The sequence below is a fragment of the Podarcis bocagei genome, assembly GCF_964188305.1.
Source record: "Podarcis bocagei genome assembly, chromosome: 18".
NCBI classification, from domain to species: domain Eukaryota; kingdom Metazoa; phylum Chordata; class Lepidosauria; order Squamata; family Lacertidae; genus Podarcis; species Podarcis bocagei.
Window position 1 is genome coordinate 6,651,316 of NC_138144.1, and position 23,951 is coordinate 6,675,266.

Genomic DNA, 23,951 nt, shown 5'->3' on the forward strand with positions numbered 1-23,951 from the left:
ACGCGGGCGGCTCTTCTCTTTCTTCTTCCCTCCCCCCGCCCCTCCCTCCACCTGTTCCCGGCGCGTTGGATGCTGGAAGCCAAGATGGCGGCGGAGCTGGTGGAGGCGAAAGTGAGTGAGTGAAAGAGGAGAGGGAGGGAGGGGAGGGAGGGAGAGGAGAAGCGGGGGTCCGAAGGGGCGCCCCGTCCCCCCCTCACTGAGGTATGTTTTTTTTGGGGGGGGACCCTATGAATCTCTGTCCAAGGGAGGGGCACCTGAGGAGGGAGGGGCGTGGCTAAAGGGGAGGGGCAGCCAGAAGCCCCGCCCCTCGTCCCGAGGGAGGGGGCGGCCTCCCAACCCCCCTCCAGGGACGACCCCCCCTCACCAATCCCCCCCCACTCTCACATCCCCCCTCTCCCTACCTGCTGCTCCTTTCCCACCCCCACCTTCAAGACAGCCCTCCCCTCCCCCCATGCCAGAGAAGACCCTCCCCATTTGCTCTCACCCCCCCAAGAGGGTTTGTTTGTCTGTCTGTTTGTTCACATGCCTTTTATCTCGCCCTTATGCCAGCCCTCCTTTTGGGGCACCTTTTGACAGCCAGGAGGAGTTGCCACCAACCCTGCAAGGTGGATTTTTTTTTGGGGGGGGACTGTTTGTTTGGAGCTGATTTAATCCCGATTGGTGTGTGTGTGTGCGTGTGTTGAAAGCGAAAACAAAACAAAAACACAACAGCAGCAAAGTGCGATGTTACGCAGGTCTTACTCAGAAAGTAAGCACCCCTTGGGTTCAGGAGGGTGGTGTTAAAGGTAAGGTAAAGGGACCCCTTCTCTGTGTGTTCTGTATTGTTAAGTTGAACCATGCAGAGCCAGTTGTGAAACCAATGGACACCTTAGATAGCAAGCAAAGTCATGTATAAAGGTAAAGGGACCCCTGACCATTAGGTCCAGTCGTGGCCGACTCTGGGGTTGTGGCGCTCATCTCGCTTTCTTGGCCGAGGGAGCCGACGTACAGCTTCCGGGTCATGTGGCCAGCATGACTAAGCCGCTTCTGGCGAACCAGAGCAGCGCACGGAAACGCCGTTTACCTTCCCGCCGGAGTGGTACCTATTTATTTACTTGCACTTTGACGTGCTTTTGAACTGCTAGGTTGGCAGGAGGTGGGACTGAGCAACGGGAGCTCACCCCGTCATTGCGGGGATTCGAACCGCCGACCTTCTGATTGGCAAGTCCTAGGCTCTGTGGTTTAACCCACAGCACCACCCGCGTCCCAAAGTCATGTATAAGAAGCCACAATTATAAGTTCTGCCATTTGTATTAATGGTTGTACTTTTACTTTACAAGAGTAGATCTGGCTTGTTTCGTGAATATTCAGAAACAAAGACTTTAGGGTAGTTAACTTCTTTGAGTGAATTTGGAATGGCTGGCTTCCAGTTTTTTTCCAGTAAGCTGTGGACACAAACTGGGAAGTCTTCAGTTGAAACCTTGAATTTCCACGCACTTACGTATTTGTTACTTACTTAGAGCACTTTTATCTCTCCTGAAGACATCTGGCTTACTAGAAGTACATGTGAAAAGGATCTAGGGGTCTTGGTGGACCACAGGCTTAACATGAGACTGCAGTGTGATGCAGCAGCAAAAAAAGCTAACGCCGTTCTAGGCTGCATCAACAGAAGTATAGTGTCTAGATCAAGGGAAGTCATAGTACCACTGTATTCTGCCTTGTTCAGGCTACACTTGGAGTACTGTGTCTAATTCTGGGCACCACAAGTTAAGAAGGATGTTGACAAGCTGGAATGTGTGGCAACCGAGGTGGTCAGGGGTCTGGAAACTAAGCCTTATGAGGAGCACTTGAAGGAGCTGGGTATGTTTAGCGTGGCAAAGAGGAAACTGAGAGGAGATATGATAGACATCTTCAAATATTTCAAGGGCTGTCACACGGAGGAGGGAGCATGCTTGTTTTCTCCTGCTTTGGAGAGTAGGACTTGAACCAGTGGCTTCAAGTTGCAAGGAAGGAGATTCCCACTAAACATTCGGAAAAAAAACTTTCTGACAGTAAGAGCTGTTCAGCAGTGGAACAGACTCCCACGAGAAGTGGTGGACTCTCCTTCCTTGGAGGTTTTTAAGCAGAGGTTGGATGGCTATCTGTCATGGATGCTTTAGCCGAGATTCCTGCGTTACAGGGGGTTGGACTAGATGACCCGCGGGGTCCCTTCATCTTGTAAGATTCTATGAGTCTATGAACCATATGAAGCTCCCAGAGCAGCGTATAAATTTCAATAATAAGACAACCCCTGGCCTCAGAGTCAGAATCTGATAGATAAAACACGAATGGGAAAGGAGTGTGCAAGGGGCTCTTTATCTCAGCTACAGTTAGTGTGAAGGCTGCAAGGAAAGTCTTGCTTCTGTCAGACCCAGCTCCCCAGCTCTAATAGGGGGGAAAGGAGGCTAGCCCATCTCACAGGGCTGTTGTAAGGAGTACAGCATCTTTTAGTGCTATGGAGGCTTGGCGCTCTATAAATGTTAATTATTATTGTAGCAAATGAATATCTGCAGTCCAGTCTGATACGGACAGCAGCAGATTTTCTCAAACTGGTGTGCATGAGGTGCGACAGGCATCGCTGTCTCCTCGCTCCCTTTTCCAACCCGAGGGCCTTCTGGGAAACCTTCCAAGAGCCACATGCCAATCGTGGGCAGAAGTGGGTGGAGCAATAAATGCAAATTACAGCTTTGTGCAGCAGGGTGCTTCCAGCACACTTTGCTCTATCCGTCATCCAGACAAAGCAAGAGGACACATTCCAGCCAGGCAAAGTCACTCCAGGAGGATGCAAAGCAAAGGCTGGTGAGGGTATGTGGCCGGTGGAACGCTCCAAGGCCTAGCTAGAGAACCCTGGGATGGTTGGATTTGGCACTGAGGAATCCCACCTGCTGCCTCCACTGCCAAGTCCTTGCTTGCTTGCCTGCCTGCCTGCCTGCCAATCTATTGCTCTTGTCGTTTTTGCATGGGCTTCCCTTTGCTTGTGCTGTCCTGAGCGGCTGGAGCTTCGGTGGTGCAGCTGTGAAATGGTGGGGTTTGGAGCTTTGAGATTTTAAGGCAGTGGCTGTGAATCGTAATAAGCGGAGACCTACTTTTTAAATTAGTTGGAGCAGATAGGAGGCTTTGCTGCTGCTGCTGCTTCTGTTGTTACCGTTAACCAATTTATATACCGCTTTTTAGACACAGATGATGTTCCACAATTTCAGTGCCTTGAAGAGATCTGCGCAGCATTGTCAAACCATAGTGTTTAGCCAAGCCTCCTGTTCAGCACAGGGTCTGCAGAAACCTCCAGTGCCTCTCAAGTCAGCCTGTTCCTAATTTAGCAACCCTTACTCTAAGAAGGTTCCCCTCATGTTCAGCCAAATCTGTTTCTTTCGTCTTCTGTAAAAGTCTATCAGTATTATTATTTTTTTAATCCCCGTATTAAAAGGGCAAAGCAAGTTGCTGGCTCTCATTTTTTTTAGCATATGGAGGGCGCAACATTTGTTTGCTGCACCTGACTGCTGAGGATTACTTCACGCATCTGATAGAGCCAGCAAAAATCCAGCCCACAATGCCTTTTATGCCCCAAAGTCCTGCAATAATCATGGGATCATAGAATTGTAAATTTGGGGGGCACCCTGAGAGTCATCTAGTCCACCCCCCCCCCCCGCAGTGTAGGAATCCTGCCCACAACCATCCCTGGAGTACTAGTTAGGAAGGGTTAGGTGCGTCAGCAGCCTGAGACAGAAAGCATTTTTATTTGCTGTGGGGTGAGGCATGGTAGCCCAAGGCTATCTCCTCACTTGGTTGCTGAGCTTAAATACAGTCGTACCTTGGAAGTCAAACGCCTTGCGACTTGAACGTTTTGGCTCCCGAACCCTGCAAAGTGAGTGTTCCGGTTTGCGAACGTTCTTTGGAACCCAAACGTCCGACGTGGGTTCCGCGGCTTCCGATTGGCCGCAGGAGCTTCCTGCAGCCAGCCAGAAAACGCGCCTTGGTTCCCGAACATTTTGGAAGCCGAACGGACTTCCGGAACTGATTCCGTTCAACTTCCGAGGTGCCACTGTATTATGTTGCAGAGCTATAGCTTGTTGGCGGAACACCTGCTTTGCATGCAGAAGGTTCTTCTCTGAAATCACGGAGGGCTGCTGTGTAGAGGGTCCTGAGCTACATGGGACCATTGGCTTGACCAGTAGAATGGACTCCCTCAGAAGGCGGTGGGCTATCCTTTGATGGAGGTTTGTAAACGGAGGTTGGATGGGCATCTGCCAGGGATTCTTTAGCTGTGATTCCTTCCTTTCAGATGACCCTTTAAAAGGTGCCTTCCAATCTGATTCTATCACTTTGTACCTCATGCACTTATCAGGGGTCAGCAAACTTTTTCAGCAGGGGGCCGATCCACTGTCCCTCAGACCTTGTGGGGGCCCGGACTATATTTTGGGGAAAAAATATGAACAAATTCCTATGCCCCACAAATCACCCAGAGATGCATTTTAAATAAAAGGGCACATTTTACTCATGTAAAAACACACTGATTCCCGGACCGTCCGTGGGCCGGATTGAGAAGGCGATTGGGCCGGATCCGGCCCCCGGGCCTTAGTTTGCCAACCCATGTCTTAGCTGCTGTGCTGCACCAGCTTTCAGCTTTCGTTTTTGATGCTTTAAGAGTAAGGGTGGAGGTAAAGGTAAAGGAACCCCTGACCATTAGGTCCAGTCGTGGCCGACTCTGGGGTTGCGACGCTCATCTTGCTTTATTGGCCGAGGGAGCCGCCGTACAGCTTCTGGGTCATGTGGCCAGCAGGACTAAGCCGCTTCTGGCGAACCGGAGCAGTGCACGGAAACGCCGTTTACCTTCCCGCCGGAGCGGTACCTATTTATCTACTTGCACTTTGACGTGCTTTGGAACTACTAGGTTGGCAGGAGCATGGACCGCGCAACAGGAGCTCATCCCGCCGCGGGGATTCGAACCGCCGACCTTCCGATCGGCAAGCCCTAGGCTCTGTGGTTTAACCCACAGCGCCATCCTCGTCCCTTACGAGGGTGCAGGTAACAACCCCTATATAAATGGGCATTTTCTGCTGCTAGTATCATCGAATGGCCTTCCTTCTGCCATATGTGAAGGAACATAGGCAGCTGACTTAACCTGTCAGTCCTTGGTTAGTGTAGCTCAGTATTGTCTACACTGACTGGCAGCAGGTCTGTAGGGGTGTAGACAGGAGGCAGAGGCAGCAACCCTCAGCTGCTGTACACATCTTGTGAAGTTTTTGCTCAGGCTTTCCCTGTTTTGGGTGCATGGGCTCCCTTGAATAATTTACTTTTACAGTGGTACCTCGGGTTACATACGCTTCAGGTTACATACGCTTCAGGTTACCGACTCCGCTAACCCAGAAATAGTGCTTCAGGTTAAGAACTTTGCTTCAGGATGAGAACAGAAATCGTGCAGCAGTGGGAGGCCCCATTAGCTAAAGTGGTGCTTCAGGTTAAGAACAGTTTCAGGTTAAGAACAGACCTCAGGAATGAATTAAGTACTTAACCCGAGGTACCACTGTATATGTTTTAAATGCTGTTTTACTGCTTTTAGACTCTGTTTTTAAAATATAATACTTGGGGTGTTTTAGACTAGAGATTTTTGAAACATTAAGAGTTTTATAAACTCTTTAAAACAAACCAACCGGTTTCAGAGATCACCCTTCGTAGGTTTAGAGCGCCCTTTCCCGTTCAGCGTTTGCGATTCGGGCTGCAGAAATCGTCCCAAGTTCTGAGTTGCATTCTTTGGCTTCACGTCTTTGGCCCGCCAAGGTGGCATCTTTAGGATCTGCAGAGAGAGTTGTCTTCTTGACTCTCGAGTGATCAAGTGCCCCAACCCCGCCTGGCCTGCCACTGTGTTTGTGGTTGGCATGTGCAAGTTGTGAGTCAGCTGCCTACCATCCATGTATGGCAAGCACACACATACACACACACCCCTGCTGCCGCCCCCAGTGCTTGATAAACCTGGTTTCGCTCCCAGGCTGCAAAACAAGAAGTACCATTGAGTCCTTGGCAGGTTCTGCTTGCTGGAGGTGGGCTGCAATTTGGCTTCCTGGTCCACATGCTGTGTTGTTTTAACCAGCGAAATATCTTCCCGTTTGTAAGTGCTGGAGCACCGCCGGTATTCCTTCACTTGCCCTCCTCGCTGCTTTGGTAACTCGGTTGTGCAGGTCCGTTTGCACTGGAGTGTGGGGGGGTACGGTTGGCAGATGCCCCTGGTGTTGCTCTTGTGAAAGAACAAAACCAGCAGACGTCTGAAGCAGCGGCAAAGGAGGATTTGCTGCACCAGCCCTACTCCGAATAATAATAATAATTTTTTATTATTTATACCCCGCCCTCCCCAGCCAAGGCCGGGCTCATTTCTGTTCTTATCCTGAAGCAAAGTTCTTAACCCGAGGTAATATTTCTGGCTTAGCGGAGTCTGTAATCTAAAGCGCCTGTAACCTGAAGCATCTGTAACCTGAGGTACCACTGTACTTCTCCTCAGTGAGGCCAAACTTAGATTCACAAAATGCAATACAGGAATATGCGGCAGTCTCATACGGGGATCGAACCTGCGACCTTGGTGTTATCAGCACCACGTTCTCACCAACCAGAGGCTTGGAGCGACTGGAATGGGAAAGGGTCCAGGCTGCCATTGGCTCCCTGGGCTGTTTTTCAAGCTGCAGTTGCCTGGGAAACCGTAGCACACCCAAGCTTTAACTTGGGTAGGCAATGTGAACGCATGAGGGTGTTGACGATGGTTGGCCAACTGGCAGTTCCGCCCTCTGTTTTTCCTTGGTTTCCTCAACCCAGGAGCTTGCCACTTACCATGTGTAAGGCTCGTCCCCAATTTGGTTTGGCAGGTGCAGGATCTGGGCAGAGCCGGCCCACCCATCAGGCAGAGTGCAGCAAGCACCTCAGGTGGCAGGATCCACGGGGGCAGCAGATCCCGAAGTGTATCTGTATCCTCCCCTTGTTCCTGATCTTCACTCACCCCTCCTCCCACACCCATTTTGTGGGTTGGCCTCAGGTGCCAAAATCCCTTGGGCTGGGTCTGGAGTGAGGTCATCACCCTATGCCAGCTGTTCTACCACAGAGGCTGGATTTTTGGCCACAAGGGCGTGAGCGTCAAGGGGGCAGTAAGCCACCGGAATGCAGATGCACCACCCACTGACCTTTGGGACCTGCGGCTAACGCTTAAAAGCAGGAAAAAGTTCTGGAATTCCACCGTGCGCTTTTCGAACTCGTTTCCATGAATGCAAGCGACTTGGTTTCGTTGAAATAGAGGCAGGGGTAAACATATAGTGCTGGAATGACTCTCCACCACCAGACACGCACGTGTTTGCTTGTGGGTAGCAAGATGTAACTGGTGTGGGGTGAGAGGAAGGGTGTTTTCTTACCCGCCTTGCGCGGATCGGCTTCCAATAGCCCTGCCTCCATTGCCTTGTGATGGTGGGGCACCTCCGTGAAGTGGGGAGGTCCCCGGGGTTGTGGGTGCCTTCCCCAAACCTGATTGGCCCCTGCGAGAAGGAGTTTGCTGGAGCGAATGCATTCTCACCTTGATCCAACCCACTCTGTCCTTTGTAACATTGTGCATGGCACAGAGCAGAGAGGCAGAGGGAGACTGGGTGTAAGGTAGCTTCTGATGTTCCTGCTTAAATCAGCCTTTCATTCGAAACCATAAGGACTAGAATCTTAGTTTATTTCAGAGAGAAGGATCGGAGCACTGTGTAGAGCGTGTGTTGCATTGCGTACATATTCAGAAAGCCACTGCCGATCACTGTTGACAATGCTGGTGTAGGTGGACAAATGGTTTGACTCCTAAGCAGTGCTTTTTTTCTAAAAAAAATGTTTAGGGGTACTCTTAATTTCCTGCTCATATTGCAATAGTGCCCCTCAATGAGGCCAAACTTAGATTCACAAAATGTTTAGGGGTATGCGTACCCCTGCGTCCCCCCAGAAAAAAAGCACTGCTCTTAAGTACAGACGGACAATCGTTCCTATACAGTGGTACCTCAGGTTACATACGCTTCAGGTTACATACGCTTCAGGTTACAGACTCCGCTAACCCAGAAATAGTGCTTCAGGTTAAGAACTTTGCTTCAGGATGAGAACAGAAATTGTGCTCCGGTGACGCGGCAGCAGCAGGAGGCCCCATTAGCTAAAGTGGTGCTTCAGGTTAAGAACAGTTTCAGGTTAAGTATGGACCTCTGGAATGAATTAAGTACTTAACCGGAGGTACCACTGTATTTTGAATGTGGGCACCTCTGTACCTGCCGCTTCCTGAGTTTGCAGAAAACACAAAAGAATAAAGAAAACGTATGACCTTTTTGTTATAACCATGATACTTGACCCTAAACGCTTTCCCCATATGGTCTGTTCTGTGGCATAAAATTGGGTGTGTGTGTGTGTAAATAAATGTATAATGGTCTTTGCAAATGTATAATAATGCTATAACCACAATACATTTGTAATGGTATTCAGAATAAATACAGCCATGGGCAAAGCAGCACGGCAAGAGGAAGGCTGGTTAATAATTCCTTCCTTGAGTTGGGGTTACCTAAGCCAGATCTTGGGGTACGTTTGCTGCCAGCCCCATAAACGTTGCTTTGATTTATTCGCTATCTTTGACTTCAAATGTCTGTCTGTCTGTCTGCCTGCCCTCCCTCTCCGCCCGCAGAACATGGTGATGAGTTTCCGAGTCTCGGACCTCCAGATGTTGCTCGGGTTCGTCGGCCGAAGCAAGAGCGGCTTGAAGCACGAACTGGTGACCCGGGCCTTGCAGCTGGTCCAGTTTGACTGCAGCCCGGAACTGTTCAAAAAGATCAAGGAGATTTACGAGACGCGCTACGCCAAGCTCTCGGATGCAGGGCAGATTCCGCAGCAGCAGCAGCAGCAGGCGCCCCAGCACAGACCTCCCCAGGAAACCCTCTCCATCCATTCCTCCTACGACCGCAGCAGCAACGCGGTGGCCAGGACTGCTCTCTCCACCGCCAACATTGACTATCCCTCCCTCTACGGGAAGTACTTAAACGGACTGGGGCGGTTACCCGTCAAACCGGCAAAGCCCGAGGTTCAGCTGGTGAAGCTCCCCTTCTACAGCATTTTGGACGAACTCCTGAAGCCCACCGAGCTCGGTGAGTTGGGTGGGCGGGATTGGGGTGGTCCTGGATGGCTGGGACGTTGCCTCGTCCCACCTCTGCAGGTGGCCGGTTTGCTCATGGCAGCTGGCTTCGTCTTCTTCTGCTTGCATGCACAGGCCCTAACCCAGGGGTCAGCAAACTTTTTCAGCAGGGGGCCGGTCCACTGTCCCTCAGACCTTGTGGGGGGCCGGACTGTATTTTGAAAAAAAATAAACGAACGAATTCCTATGCCCCACAATAACCCAGAGATGCATTTTAAATAAAAGGGCACATTCTACTCGTGTAAAAACACCAGGCAGGCCCCACAATAACCCAGAGATGCATTTTAAATAAAAGGGCACATTCTACTCATGTAAAAACACCAGGCAGGCCCCACAATAACCCAGAGGTGCATTTTAAATAAAAGCACACATTCTACTCATGTAAAAACACCAGGCAGGCCCCACAATAACCCAGAGGTGCATTTTAAATAAAAGCACACATTCTACTCGTGTAAAAACACCAGGCAGGCCCCACAATAACCCAGAGGTGCATTTTAAATAAAAGCACACATTCTACTCGTGTAAAAACACCAGGCAGGCCCCACAATAACCCAGAGGTGCATTTTAAATAAAAGCACACATTCTACTCGTGTAAAAACACCAGGCAGGCCCGACAATAACCCAAAGGTGCATTTTAAATAAAAGCACACATTCTACTCGTGTAAAAACACCAGGCAGGCCCCACAATAACCCAGAGGTGCATTTTAAATAAAAGGGCACATTCTACTCGTGTAAAAACACCAGGCAGGCCCCACAATAACCCAGAGATGCATTTTAAATAAAAGGGCACATTCTACTCGTGTAAAAACACCAGGCAGGCCCCACAATAACCCAGAGATGCATTTTAAATAAAAGGGCACATTCTACTCATGTATAAACACTCTGATTCCTGGACCGTCTGTGAGCCGGATTTACAAGGCGGTTGGGCTAGATCCGGCCCCCAGGCCTTTGTTTCCCTACTCATGCCCTAATCTTTACTGTCTGAAACCTTACAGCATTAGAAACTCAGATATATAACCGAGGCTCCAACTGGCTCCTTCAACCAAGGTTACGGTTGCCAAAACGGAATGTCTAGTTGCCGTTTTGGGGCAAGATGGCTCTGAAGTTTTATTTTTCAAGTGATGGATTGGACTGTTGATTGATTATCAGTTAAAATACCTGGCTCGTTCAGATTGCAGCCTCGTTGAAGAGCTTTGAGAACTGAAAGAAGAAAAGTCACTCGATCCAGGGACATTCCGCTTATATATTGGCCTATTCCGACCTCTTTTTCTTAATGGTGACATGGACCATTTGTAACGTAGGAATGTTCTTCACAACTGTGAGCAGGGCAGTGGGGTGGGGTAAGCGAAAACCAGCGGAAACAATTAATTATAACGTCGTTCCGTGCTCTTGCTCGGGCTGCACAGGCAAAGCATTTTGGTTCCTGAAATTCGTTTCAGTTGTACAGATAAAATAGAACGGATAGAATTCTACAGGGTGTGGTGTTAGTGTGTGAAAGCAGTCCAAGTCCAAGGATCCCCAGATAGTGGAGATTTCAGACGCCATCCTGGCACCCAGCTATCTTCACTCTGTTGCAAGCGGTCGAAAGCCAGGTTCAAAATGGCTAATTTCGAACGCTGCTTGGGGAGCTGTAACCAGTCAGTATAGTAAAAATCTTACCTAGATGGACCCAGTGGTTTGGCTCGGTGTTAGGCAGCGTCCTGTGTCCCTAAACACCAGTGGTTAATCACCTTTCTTCTTGAGCACTAATCGCAATACCCTTGGAAGACAGAAAGACATGATAGACTTTGTAGAACCATAGAAGTGTATGGTTGGAAGGAACCCCAAGAGCATATCAATTACCCATTCTGCATATGAAAGGTAAACTGGTCATGTAGAAAATCTACATGTGGGGCAGAAGCCTAGCACTGAAAGCTTAACCCTGATCGGCTATTTTTCTACATGTGAGGAAGCTACTGTATTTTTTGCACCATAACACTCACTTTTCCTCCTAGAAAATAAGGGGAAATGTCTGTGCGTGTTATGGAGCGAATGCCTGCGGGTGGCGGGGGGGGGGGATCTGCTGCAGTCGTGAGCAGAGGATCCATGGTTCCCCTTCCTTCCCTCCTCTGTGGTTACAAAGCATGGATCCACATGGATCCTCAGGATTTTTGCATTGGGCTACTCCAAACTCACTGTCAGATCACATGTCTGTGGCCACAGCATGAACCACAAAAATCATATATCCACTATTTCGTTTAGAATATTTTTTTCCTTGTTTTCCTCCTCTAAAAACTATGTGCGTGTTATGGTCTGGTACGTGTTATAGAGCGAAAAATACGGTACTTGCCTGCCTGCCCCCTGTGGAGGTTATTCAAAACTCAAGCTGCGGAGTTAAGAAGGGACTGCGTTTTATTTCTGAACCGCCACTTTTTCAGGTACGCAACCTTCCCAACGCAGTTTACAATATTTCAGAAATGATACAGGGTCCCTTGTCCCCCCACTTCCAGTGCTCAGAGGTGAGTGCCTCTGTGTATATGTACAAAATGGCAATGCACATATGAGGGAGGGATCGGCAGGTTTGTGCAAAACCCGTTTTTGCAAAAGTGCACAAAGTCCGAAGGAGGAGCCCAAGAACCATTTAATGTAGCTTGTCCTTCATTGGCGGTTTAAATATGAGATTGGGGATTACGAGGATTATATATGAGATTGATTTGGCTCATGTGCTAGGCACATTGTCCCTAAAACCATATTGGGTGGTGCAACATAGTGGTTGCAGGGCCCGGCTTTTAATCTGGTTCTTGGTCTTGACATGATTTGAATCGTAGAATCATAGCATCATAGAGTTGGAAGAGACCACAAGGATCATCTAGCCCAACCCTCTGCAACGCAGGAATCTTTCGCCCTAAACGGCCTCGGTCCAGTATATCTGAAGGAGCGTCTCCACCCCCATCGTTCTACCCGGACACTGAGGTCCAGCACTGAGGGCCTTCTGGTGGTTCCCTCACTGCGAGAAGCCAAGTTACAGGGAACCAGGCAGAGGGCCTTCTCGGTAGTGGTGCCCTCCCTGTGGAAAAAACAACTACCAGACTTTTAGAAGACATCTGAAGGCAGCCCTGTTTAGGGAAGCTTTTAATGTTTGATGCATTACTGTATTTTAATATTTTGTTGAAAGCCGCCCAGAGTGGCTGGGGAAGCCCAGCCAGATGAATGGGGTATAAATAATAAATTATTATTATTATTATTATTATTATTATTATTATTATTATTATCCATACAGAAAACACTGGCTTGTGTAAGCGTCTAAGTGTTCCTTATAAGATAAACCCTGAGCTAAAACAGCTGTTCTCCCAGCACCTGTCCTCCAGTTAAAATATATGGCTTTTAACTCCACATAAAAGTAAAACAGAAATGCTCCTTGCCTGTCTGCTGTAATTACCATTAACTGCTGACTCAACTGACTTTGAACCTATTAAACATTAAAACAAATGAAAACCAGGGAGGAGCATGGAGCGCAAGGGCCAGAAGCCTTACTTGTTGCCATCTTCAGCCCATATAGCTTTAATTCTATCAATGTATAATTTTTTTAAAACAGTTATTTTTCTATGCTTTTAGCGGTTTTTATTCTTGTCTGTAAGCGGCCTTGAGTCCCGTTAGGGAGAAAGGCAGGGTAGGTAGGTAGGTAGGTAGGTAGGTAGGTAGGTAGGTAGGAAGAAAGGAAGGAAGGAAGGAAGGAAGGAAGGAAGGAAGGGAGGAAGAATTCATTTCAAGGAGAAGAATACCAAGGTGGTTCACAAGCAGGTTAAAAGCCAATGGGAAAATAACAACACCAGTTATTAAATTAAAATTCCCATAAGGTCAGTTGGAACTACAGTGGTGCCTCGCAAGACGAACGCCTCGCAAAACGAAAAACTCGCAAGACGAAAGAGTTTTCCGTTTTTGAGTCGTTCCGCAAGAAGAATTTCCCTATGGGCTTCGCTGCCGCCCGCCAGCATTTTAAAATCGCCCCGGGACAGAGGAGGCTTTGCTGCCGCCCGCCAGCATTTTAAAATCGCCCCAGGACAGCGGGGGCTTTTAAAATGCTGGCGGTCAGCAGCAAAGCGCTCCTGTCCCCAGAGCTTGCGGGGCAGGAGGTGGGGAGAAGGGCTTTTCTTCCCACTGCCAGCCTTCAGAACAGCCTTCTGAAGGCTGGCGGTGGGAAGAAAAGCCCTTGTCTCCCCCCCCCCCCCAGCCTTCAGAAGAGGTTGGGGGACAGACTGTCCCCGGACCTGGTCTGAAGGCGGTTTCCATAGGAACGCATTGATTGATTTTCATTGCATTCCTATGGGAAACCGTGCTTCGCAAGACGAAAAACTCGCAAGAAGAAAAAACTTGCGGAACGAACTAATTCCGTCTTGCGAGGCACCACTGTACAATCAAAGCAGGAGAGTCGAGTCGGGAGGTCAGGAAAATGCTTGTCTAAACAGGGAGCGGTCAAGAGCCCAAGGATCAGACGTTCAGCAGGGAGGACATTCCACAACACTGGCGCCACCACTGTCAAAGCCTGACTCCGTGTTACCACAGTAGTCTTGCCTAGTGCCCTGCTGTTGCTGTTGGATTTACATTGCCCTGACCACTCTCTCGATATGAGTTGCAGTCCAGAACCACTTGGACGGCACGAGGTTGGAGGAGACTGAAATGCGCCAGTGGTCGGATTCTGCATAAGGCAGTTGATTGGTCTGCAGATAACTTTCTGAATCGCCCCTTAAGGCTAAGAGGTTGGATGTCTCAGAAGGCTTCTTAGCTGTTTATTGTTTCTTCCCACCCCTTCTCTTAAGAATTGCTGTTGTAGCGTCACGCTGAATTGGGTGCCGTCTGGAAGCTACTTGTGGTCTTGTGATATTTACTTAATCTCAATTAAAGGTATCATGTCCCTCTCCCTGTTCTTGGTTGTCTCCTCTCCCACGCTGAATTAATATGACTGTCTGCATTTTTCTGCCTGCAGATTTGTTTTGCATGCAGTGGTACCTTGGTTCTCGAACTGAATCCGTTCTGGGAGTCCGTTTGACTCCCGAAACGGTTTGAAAACAAAGGCGCGGCTTCTGATGGGCTGCAGGAGCTTCCTGCACTCAATCGGAAGCTGCGCCAGATGTTCGGATTCCTAAAAACGTTTGGAAACTTGAACGGTCACTTCCGGGTTTGCGGGAGCCGATTTGTTCAGTGGGCAAGCCGTTCAAGTACCAACGTACCCCTGTATTTATATCCCACTTTTCGGGCAGAAGAAACCCGCCCCCTCCCCAACGTGGCTCTCAGCAGTTGCCATTCAATCATATTAACGGAGCAGTATCTCTTGTCGAAGGCAGAGGGCCCGGCGGGTGTTGGAACTGGGGTTTCAAGGGATGATTGCGGGGCGGGGGCATCTCCCAATTCGTTTCCCCCTGTGGTGAAAAATTCATGTGCGTAAAGGTTTGCAGCAAAGTGGCTGAGGCAACGCCAGTGTTTTGATTGCAGGAGGAGCTGAGAGCCCTGCGTGTCCTCTGAGAAATTATTTGTTGCTCTGACTCCAAAAACGTGCTGGGCTCTCTGAGACGGGTTGTGCGAGGGATTCCACGTGAACACATGAGAGCCCTGTTGCGTTCAGCTGAGCGGAGTGCATAAATCATACGCAGCTGCAGATATGATTTTAGGCTGCTGTTGATAGAACCACAAAACCCCAAGTTACGGAGATTACTGGCTTGTCTTCAGCTAAGTTCCATTCCCCTAGCAAATACAGTGGTGCCTCGCAAGACGAAAAGAATCCGTTCTGTGATTCTCTTCGTCTAGCGGTTTTTTCGTCTTGCGAGGCAAGCCCATTGACGGATTAGCGCTATTAGCGGCTTTTAGCGGCTTATCTGCTGATCAGATCAGCTGATAAGCGGCTTAGCGGCTTAGAAAAAGGGGGGGGGAGGAAAAAAAACCAGCAGGAACTCGCAAGACATTGTCGTCTTGTGAAGCAAGCCCATAGGAAATTCGTTTTGCGAAGCACCTCCAAAACGGAAAACTCTTTCGTCTAGCGAGTTTTCCGTCTTGCGAGGCATTCGGCTTGCGGGGCACCACTGTATCTGAAGGGCTGTCACATAGAGGAAGGTGCAAGCTTGTTTTTTCCTGCTCTGGAGGGCAGGACTCGAACCAAGGGCTTCAAGTTACAAGACAGGAGATGCTGTTTGACAGAAGAGTGAACTCCATCGGAAGGTGGTGGACTCTCCTTCCTTGGAGGTTTTCAAACAGAGGTTGGATGGCCATCTGTCACGGATGCTTTAGTTGTGGCATGCCCCCTTCGTTAAATAGAACACTTGCAGGGAGGCTGTTCACCTTCATAGAAAGCGTTGTTGCTTACCATCCCTGCAGCTTGCAGTGGAAAAGTCCTTAAAACATTTAGATAAATCTTGCTGTATGAATCCCCCCCCCAGACAGGAGGCAACCCAAAAGCTTGCAAAGAAGCTGATGGTTTCTCTTTCTCCTCCCCCCCCCCGCCACTGCGCCCCCGCCCCATGAGGCTGCAGTTCAGGCATTTGGCAAGCCTTGAGCAGATTTTGGTTCTGTTGCATAAGACTGCTTCGGAGAGAGGGCCAGCTTTCTGCTCCGTCTGTCTCCCTCCTCGAGGCCGCCTGCTTGCTTGACCTCCTTCTCTGTTCCCTGTGTGCAGTCCCGCAGAACAACGAGAAACTACAGGAGAGCCCGTGTGTCTTTGCCCTGACGCCGAGGCAAGTGGAGCTCATCAGAAATTCCAGGTATTCTGCTGGGGTTCCTAGCCTTTCCCTATCCGGTTTCCCCTTGACCGGAGACTTCCTGTTTCCCTGCTGGGGTTTTTACCTGGCTTAAGCCTTTCTCCAGGTCTCGCGAGCTGGCATCTGGAGCCGGTGGGCAGGCAACAGCTGACCTGGGCATTGTCCTGAGAGTGGGACCCCTTTGCTATGGGTGCATCTTGTGACATTTGTTCCGAAGTGCGTTTGAGTTAATTGTCCCACATTCAAGTGACAAACCCTCCAGCAGAGCTTTTGGCCTCTGGTCTGCAAATTAGCAGTGAACAACGTCAGAGAACAGAATCTAAGCTGACAAACCAAAATTCCTCTGTGTGTGTCCCCGTGTCCCCGCTGAAAAATCCTGGGGTCGGTCTTGGGTTTATTACTCTTGCGATAAATGTTTCCCTTCTCTGTGAACACAGATGCTTAACCTTGTTTGTCTTGTTTTCATTTGGCAGGGAGCTGCAACCAGGTGTGAGATCGGTCCAGGTAGTCCTCAGGTAAGTCTGAACGCTGCGGCTGCTAATTAAAGCCCCTGAGATGGGGGCAGCGGGTGGGTGGGGGGAGGAATATTACAAAGGCCAGGCAGTGGCGTCATCGGAAGAGATCCTTGGCTGGCAAACTTGCAAGCGGCTTCCCTGCATGGCGGTTCCCTGGGCCCCAGTCTCCCTCTCCTAACACAAAGTTTCTGCTGATTCACAAGGTCGCAGCTTGCCTGCGCATCGGCTTGTTTTCCATGGCCACTCCTGATCACGAGGAAGAGCCTTGAGCTTTTGAAGGTGACGGCTAGGTTTCCAAGAGACCGGGGCTGCTTCCGTACAGTGCATTGAAGTCACATGGCTCCCCCCCCCCAGAGAATCCTACAAGCCGCAGTTTGTCAAGGTTTCTGGGAGGTGTAGCTGTGTGGTGGGCAAACTACAGTTCACAGGGTTATTTTTTGCAGTGTACGCAGCCTGGGGCACAGGCCTCTGATACATTTGCAGAGGCTAATTCAGTGTTTCCAAAAAAATGTTTAGGGGTACAGTGGTACCTTGGATTACAGATGCTTCAGGTTACAGACTCCGCTAACCCAGAAATAGAACCTCGGGTTAAGAACTTTGCTTCAAGATGAGAATAGAAATCGCGTGGCAGCAGCGGGAGGCCCCATTAGCTAAAGTGGTGCCTCAGGTTAAGAACAGTTTCAGGTTAAGAACGGACCTTCGGAACGAATTAAGTTCTTAACATGAGGTACCACTGTACTCTCATTTTCCTACACAAATTGAAATAAAGGTAAAGGTACCCCTGACCGTTAGGTCCAGTCGCGGATGACTCTGGGGTCATGTGGCCAGCATGACTAAGCCGCTTCAGGCGAACCAGAGTAGCGCACAGAAACGCCGTTTACCTTCCCGCCGGAGTGGTACCTATTTATCTACTTGCACTTTGACGTGCTTTCGAACTGCTAGGTGAGCATGAGCTGAGACCGAGCAACGGGTGCTCACCGCGTCATGGAGATTCAAACCACCAGCCTTCTCATCGGCAAGCCCCAGGCTCTGTGAAATGTCTAAACCACTGAGCCTCTTGGGCTTGCTGATCAGAAGGTTGGCGGTTCGAATCCCTGCATCGGAGTGAGCTCCCATTGCTCTGTCCCAACTCCTGCCAACCTAGCAGTTTGAAAGCACGCCAGTGCAAGTAGATAAATAGATACTGCTGTGGCAGGAAGGTAAATAGCATTTCCATGCGCTCTGGTTTCTGTCACAGTGTTCCATTGTGCAAGAAGTGGTTTAGTTCTGCTGGCCACATGACCCAGAAAGCTGTCTGCGGACAAACGCCGGCTCCCTCGGCCTGAAAGTGAGATGAGCGCCACAACCCATAGTCGCATTTGACTGGACTTAACCGTCCAGGGGTCCTTTACCTTTGCAAACCGCTATTCTGAATAACGCATTTTAGGGGGAACTGGGGGTGGGTTTGTGGAACTGAGCAAAGAAGCATGGGAACGGCTGGTCTAGAGCCTTTGCTTTCTTTCCCCTGCAGAATCTGCTACACAGATACCAGATGCCCTCAGGAAGACCAATATCCCCCAAACATCGCTGTGAAAGTGAACCATAGTTACTGTTCTGTCCCGGTAAGTCAACCCAAATCCTCTGAAACGCGTACAGAAGAGGACAGGGGTGTCCACTGCCCATTTTTTGTGAGAGGGGCTGCCTTCCGTTGGTGTTACCATCCGTCAGCAGCGTGGAGGGTGGGCTGTCTCATCATTTGCAGACGTGAAAGCTGCCACCGCTTTCTCCAGGCCAAGACTTTGTCCTCAACCATAGCCAGCCTCCCTGGATGGGGCAGAGTTTTGCACAATTCAAAGTGTTGGCGCTGACCTTCAAAGCCCTAAACCAGGCTTCCTCAGCCTTGGCCCGCCAGATGTTTTTGGCCTACAACTCCCATGATCCCTAGCTAGCAGGACCAGTGGTCAGGGATGATGGGAATTGTCTCAAGATATCTGGAGGGCTGAGGTTGAGGAAGCCTGCAGCCTAAATGGCCTCGGCCCAATATCCCTGAAGGAGCGTCTCCACCCCCATCGTCCAACCCGGACACTGATGTCCAGCTCCGAGGGCCTTCTGGCGGTTCCCTCCCTGCAAGAAGTGAGGTTACAGGGAACCAGGCAGAGGGCCTTCTTGGTAGTGGCGCCCTCCCCATGGAATGCCCTCCCATCAGATGTCAAGGAAATAAACAACTATCTGACTTTTAGAAGACATCTGAAGGCAGTCCTGTTTAGGGAAGTTTTTAATGTTTGATGTTTGATCGTGTTTTTAATGTTCTGTTGGGAGCCGCCCAGAGTGGCTGGGGAGGCCCGGCCAGATGGGCAGGGTATAAGTAATAAATTATTACTATTACATTATTATATCCAGCTGCATCCAGTTTGGGGTGTCTTTTCCTCGATGTCCTTGCTGGGAATCTTGTGCCCTGCAGGGTCTTTGAAACGGACGGTTTGTGAGCAGATTGCAGAGAAACAAATAAGCCCTTGAAGGTTCTTTCGGGTGTGTGCGTGATTTGTGTCTTTTGCTGGCAACGAAAGAAACACCTCTCTCCCTCTCTCTCTCTTTCTAGGGCTATTATCCCTCCAACAAACCGGGTGTGGAGCCCAAGCGGCCTTGTCGTCCCATCAACCTCACTCACCTCATGTACCTGTCTTCCGCAACCAACCGCATCACCGTCATCTGGGGCAATTACGGAAAGGTGCGGGGCAAGTTGGGCGGGCAGTCGCAAAATTGCCGCTGCCCCTCTTCTCCTCCTCCCTTAAATGTTTGTCCTGCTTTGCGTATGCAGAAGTGTTTTCATCTGTGCCCGGGTGTGGTTATGCACGCCCACTCCCTCTTTCGGTAGGTGTGCCAGTGTCAAAACTGAGTTGAGCTGCTGACTCTCCCTGTTCCTTTAAGAAGCCGGCTGTGCAAAGCGCTGATTGGCCACCCCTTGTGTGACTGTCACAACCTTGGCTCAGAACAGAGTGGATTTGATTTAAATCATGGGCAGGCAAACTAAGGCCCGGGGGCCGGATCCGGCCCAATCACCTTCTCAATCTGGCCCGCGGGTGGTGCGGGAATCAGTGTGTTTTGACATGAGTAGAATGTGTCCTTTGATTTAAATTGCATCTCTGGGTTATTTGTGGCGCATAGGAATTAGTTCTTTTTTCCCCCTTCAAAATATAGTCTGGCCCCCCCATAAGGTCTGAGGGACAGTGGACCGCCCCCCTGCTGAAAAAGTTTGCAGAACCCTGATTTAAATCAAATTGATTTAAATCGTGATTTAAATCTCTAGTCAGTAAGGCTTGATTTAAATCTCTTTTTTTTTCCCCAGAAAGACTCATTTTTGCTAGTATAAGCTTAACATTTACAACCAGATGAAGGTTTCATTTTTGGAATGATAAATTTCCAGAGAAGTTTTTTACAGTTATATCAAAAATTACTGATTTGGTTATACTATTAGAAATACATAGACCGATAATTATGAAATTATTGTGAGGTTTAATTAGGACAGTCCACATATACATTGGTACTCTGGGTTACAGACACTTCAGGTTACAGATGCTTCAGGTTACACACTCCACTAACCCAGAAATAGTATCTCGGGTTAAGAACTTTGCTTCAGGATGAGAACAGAAATTGTGTGGTGATGGCGTGGCAGCAGCAGGAGGCCCCCTTAGCTAAAGTGGTGCTTCAGGTTAAGAACAGTTTCAGGTTAAGAACGGACCTCCAGAACGAATTAAGTTCTTAACCTGAGGTACCACTGTATATTGGCTTCCTCTGGCCTCTTTTTTTCAATGGTGACCCAGACCACTGGTAATGTAAGAATATTCTTCACAGCTGTGAGCAGGGCAGTGGGTTGGGCTAAGCGAAGACAAGCGACGGCAATTCACTGTGACGTCGTTCCCTGTTCCTGCTTAGGCCGCACAGAAAAAGCATTTTAGTTCCTGAAATTCATTCCAATTGTGCAGATAAAGTACAGCGGTACCTTGGTTTAAGAACAACTTAGTTTAGGAACAACTTGGATTAAGAACGCTGCAAACCCAGAAGTAGGTGCTTTTCTTAAAGTTTGTGGGTTATAAATCCTTTGACCTACTGAGTCTGCTGCAACGGCCCTGTAATAAACATGATTTATTGCCACTCCGACAAAGTTCCAATTGTGCCCACATGTTTCCACTCGCGCGCTGCCACTCTTCTCAGTTGCAGGATGATAGCAGAGTTCACACGCAGCGTAAAATGGCTTGTCTCTGTCATAGCTGTCAAGCGTCCCTTATTTGGCGGGACAGCCCCTTATCCCAGCGCCATGTCCCATTGCTGTCCCTTATTGATGATGTCCCTTAAATAAGCTACTGAAGGTAATGGGGCCCTTTCTATGTCCAGCTGTGCTTTGTCAACAACAAATTGTTGCTTTTTTGTGTGTTGAATATATGCTGGATGGTCATTTATGGACCTAATAGGTATCTAAAGCCATTTGCAAGCAACAAAATATGTATTTTATCAAAGTAATTGTTGTTCCCTTATTTTGGCTGCCGGTCCCTTATTTTCGAAGCTGCTGGTCCCTTATTTTCAAATCTGTAAGTTGACAGCTATGGTCTCTGTCGACGTGATGTCTCCAGTAATTCAGCTTGACACCAGTGCTTCTATTCTAACGCTCTTTAGAAGCATTCAAAAACAGAAAAGAAAAACCTACAGAATCTAGCTGCATGCTTGCAGCTTTCTGTCTAACAAAAATGCAACTATCTTGCTCACGTTCTCAAAAACAGACTGCTCTCCAGAGAGAGCTCAGCCCCCACAAAGCACAGATCGAAGGAAAATGCCCAGGTCATGTGAGCAATGCACCCAGTGAATGAGAACGCTTCCTGGAGTGTTAACTCTTAACTGTCCAGAACCACAGCAGTTTTGGTTTGTGAACTTTGCCTTGGAAGCAGAACATGTTGAGTGTGTTCCATTTGTAAATTGTAAATCTGCTATGGGAAAGCACGCCTTGGTTTAAGAACGCTTTGGTTTAAGAACAGACTGCCGGAATGGATTAAGTTCGTAAACCAAGGTACCATTGTATAGCTGATAGAATTCTACAGGATGTGATAATACTGTCAAAACATTGAAGATCCAGTGATCTCCAGGCATTGTCCTCCAAATGGTGGAGAGGTCAGGCACCCAGGCATCTTCTCTTGATCGCACGCCCTGAGAGGGTCAATAATGGGCAGAGCAGGAGATACGAATTTTGCCTTTGCACAGTCAGCTAGTTCCGTCACTCTCACGTTTCTCCACCCAGGAAAGCAGGAAGCATGGTCAGGAAACACATTGTGGCCTGGCACGAATACAGTGGTGCCCCGCAAGACGAATGCCTCGCAAGACGGAAAACTCGCTAGACGAAAGAGTTCCGTTTTGGAGGTGCTTCGCAAAACGAATCTCCTATGGTCTTGCTTCGCAAGACGACAATGTCTTGCCAGTTCCTGCTGGTTCCCCCCCTTTTTCTAAGCCGCTAAGCCGCTTATCAGCTGATCCGATCAGGAGATAAGCCGCTAAAAGCCGCTAATAGCGCTAATCCTTCAATGGGCTTGCTTCGCAAGACGAAAAAAACCGCTAGACGAAGAGAATCACAGAACGGATTCTTTTCGTCTTGCGAGGCACCACTGTACGCAAGGAGCGGGTGGGCAAAGCAAGGCCAATGAGAGGTGTGGCTCAGGAGGGTATATGGCCTAGAGGGCTTGCATTTGCCGCTAGGTATGGAGGTTCCCTTCCCCTGGTTCAAATAATACCCTGCTTCCCCGAAAATAAGACAGTGTCTTATATTATTTTTTGCTCCCGAAGGTGCGCTAGGTCTTATTTTCAGGGGATGTCTTATTTTTCCATGAAGAAGAATATGGTGCACATTTATTGTCTAATTGTGAGTCAGCCAGAGCGAGCGGCAGGCAGCAGCTTATCCTGGCAGTGGCGCGGGCTCTCTGATTTAAAGAGACCTTGCACTGCCTGAACAGCTCCGGCTGCACTGCGGCCAATCAGTGAGCTGCGTGGCGGCGCCTGCCGCTACGGTCCAGAGGAGTCAGACGCCTTATGGTAGCTTCGGGGGCCTTATATTCCGGGGAGGCCTTATGTTCGGGGGAGGCCTTATTATCGGGGAGGTCTTATTTTCGGGAGATGCCTTATATTACAGCGAAAGGCAAAACTGGAAGTACAGTGGTGCCTTGCAAGACGAAAAGAATCCGTTCTGTGATTCTCTTCGTCTAGCGGTTTTTCGTCTTGCGAAGCAAGCCCATTGAAGGATTAGCGGATTAGCGCTTTTAGCGGCTTTTAGCGGCTTATCTGCTGATCGGATCAGCTGATAAGCGGCTTAGCGGCTTAGAAAAAGGGGGGGGGAGGAAAAAAAACCAGCAGGAACTCGCAAGACATTGTCGTCTTGCGAAGCAAGCCCATAGGAAATTTGTTTTGCGAAGCACCTCCAAAACGGAAAACTCTTTCGTCTAGCGAGTTTTCCGTCTTGCGAGGCATTCGTCTTGCGGGGCACCACTGTACCGTCTTTTTCGCTCCGTAAGGCGCACCTGACCATAAGTCACACCTACTTTTGGGGGGGGGAGTTCAAGAAAAAAAATATTATTCAAAGGGATGTATGCATCCCAGGCTCTGCTCAGCGCTCCCTTTCATGAGCCGCATGGAGCGTGTGTGCGGCGCTTGCAGGCTTTTCCCCGAGGAGGGAGAAGGGCAGCCCGTCACTGACTGCTCCCAGCCTTCCCGCTGCTCCCAGAGCTTGTGGGGCTGGTGAGGGAAGCCCAGGTTCCCCCCCCCCAGCCCCGGGGACCACACATTCGCTCCATAAGACGCACAGACATTTCCCCTTAGATTTTAAGAGGAAAAAAGTGTGTCTTATGGAGCGAAAAACACGATAGGTCTTATTTTTGGGGGATGTCTTACTTTCGGGGAAAGACGGAAACACAGGAAAGATTCTTTGCCAGGTGATAGGAGGGCTGCTTTGAAAGACCAAGGAAGCTTTCCCTGCCCTGCGATTTCTCACAAACCCTCTGTCCTCCTCCCGCTCTTCAGAGTTATTCGGTGGGCCTCTTCCTCGTGAGACAGATGACGTCAGCAGAGCTGCTCCAGAGGTTGAGAGTAATCGGCATTAAGCACCCAGAGCTGTGCAAGGCACTTGGTGAGTTGGCACGCTTCTCCGTAGAATCGTAGAGTCTCAAGGGACCCCCGAAGGCCATGCAATGCGGGAATCTTTTTCTCAACATGGGACTCGAACTCACCGCCCTGAAATTAAGGGTATTGTGCTCCTGTGGGGGGGGGGGCGGTACATGAAGAAGGGAGTTCTGCAATCGGGAGTTGCAATCCGGCAGTCTCCAGAAGGCTGCCGGTTCGCCGCCCCCGAGCCAGTGTTAGAAACTCAGGTATGTAAACAAGGTTCAAAATGGCTCCTTAAACCAGTGTTGCAGTCGCCAAAACAGATTGTCCTAGTTGCCATTTGGGAAGGCCAGACGACTAGGAAGTTGTATTCTTCAGTGCAACTCTCTGGTTCCTGAAATCTGTCCTGAT

General features: G+C 49.4%; 1 protein-coding gene across 2 annotated transcripts in view; it reads left to right on the forward strand.

Moving 5' to 3' along the window:
* Nucleotides 1–40: 40 nt before the first annotated feature.
* PIAS4 (protein inhibitor of activated STAT 4) overlaps nt 41–23,951 on the forward strand; it is a 33,668-nt gene continuing 9,757 nt past the window's right edge. Inside the window, exons 1-7 of one of the 2 annotated variants that reach the window (XM_081177847.1) lie at nt 41–115; nt 8,684–9,140; nt 15,831–15,915; nt 16,386–16,427; nt 17,938–18,028; nt 19,006–19,134; nt 23,460–23,565. In XM_081177847.1, coding sequence (XP_081033973.1) covers nt 8,687–9,140; nt 15,831–15,915; nt 16,386–16,427; nt 17,938–18,028; nt 19,006–19,134; nt 23,460–23,565 — 907 coding nt within the window. In that variant the 5' untranslated portion in view covers nt 41–115; nt 8,684–8,686. The remainder of the gene's footprint in view (nt 116–8,683; nt 9,141–15,830; nt 15,916–16,385; nt 16,428–17,937; nt 18,029–19,005; nt 19,135–23,459; nt 23,566–23,951) is intronic. The other variant, XM_081177846.1, reaches the window with a different exon arrangement.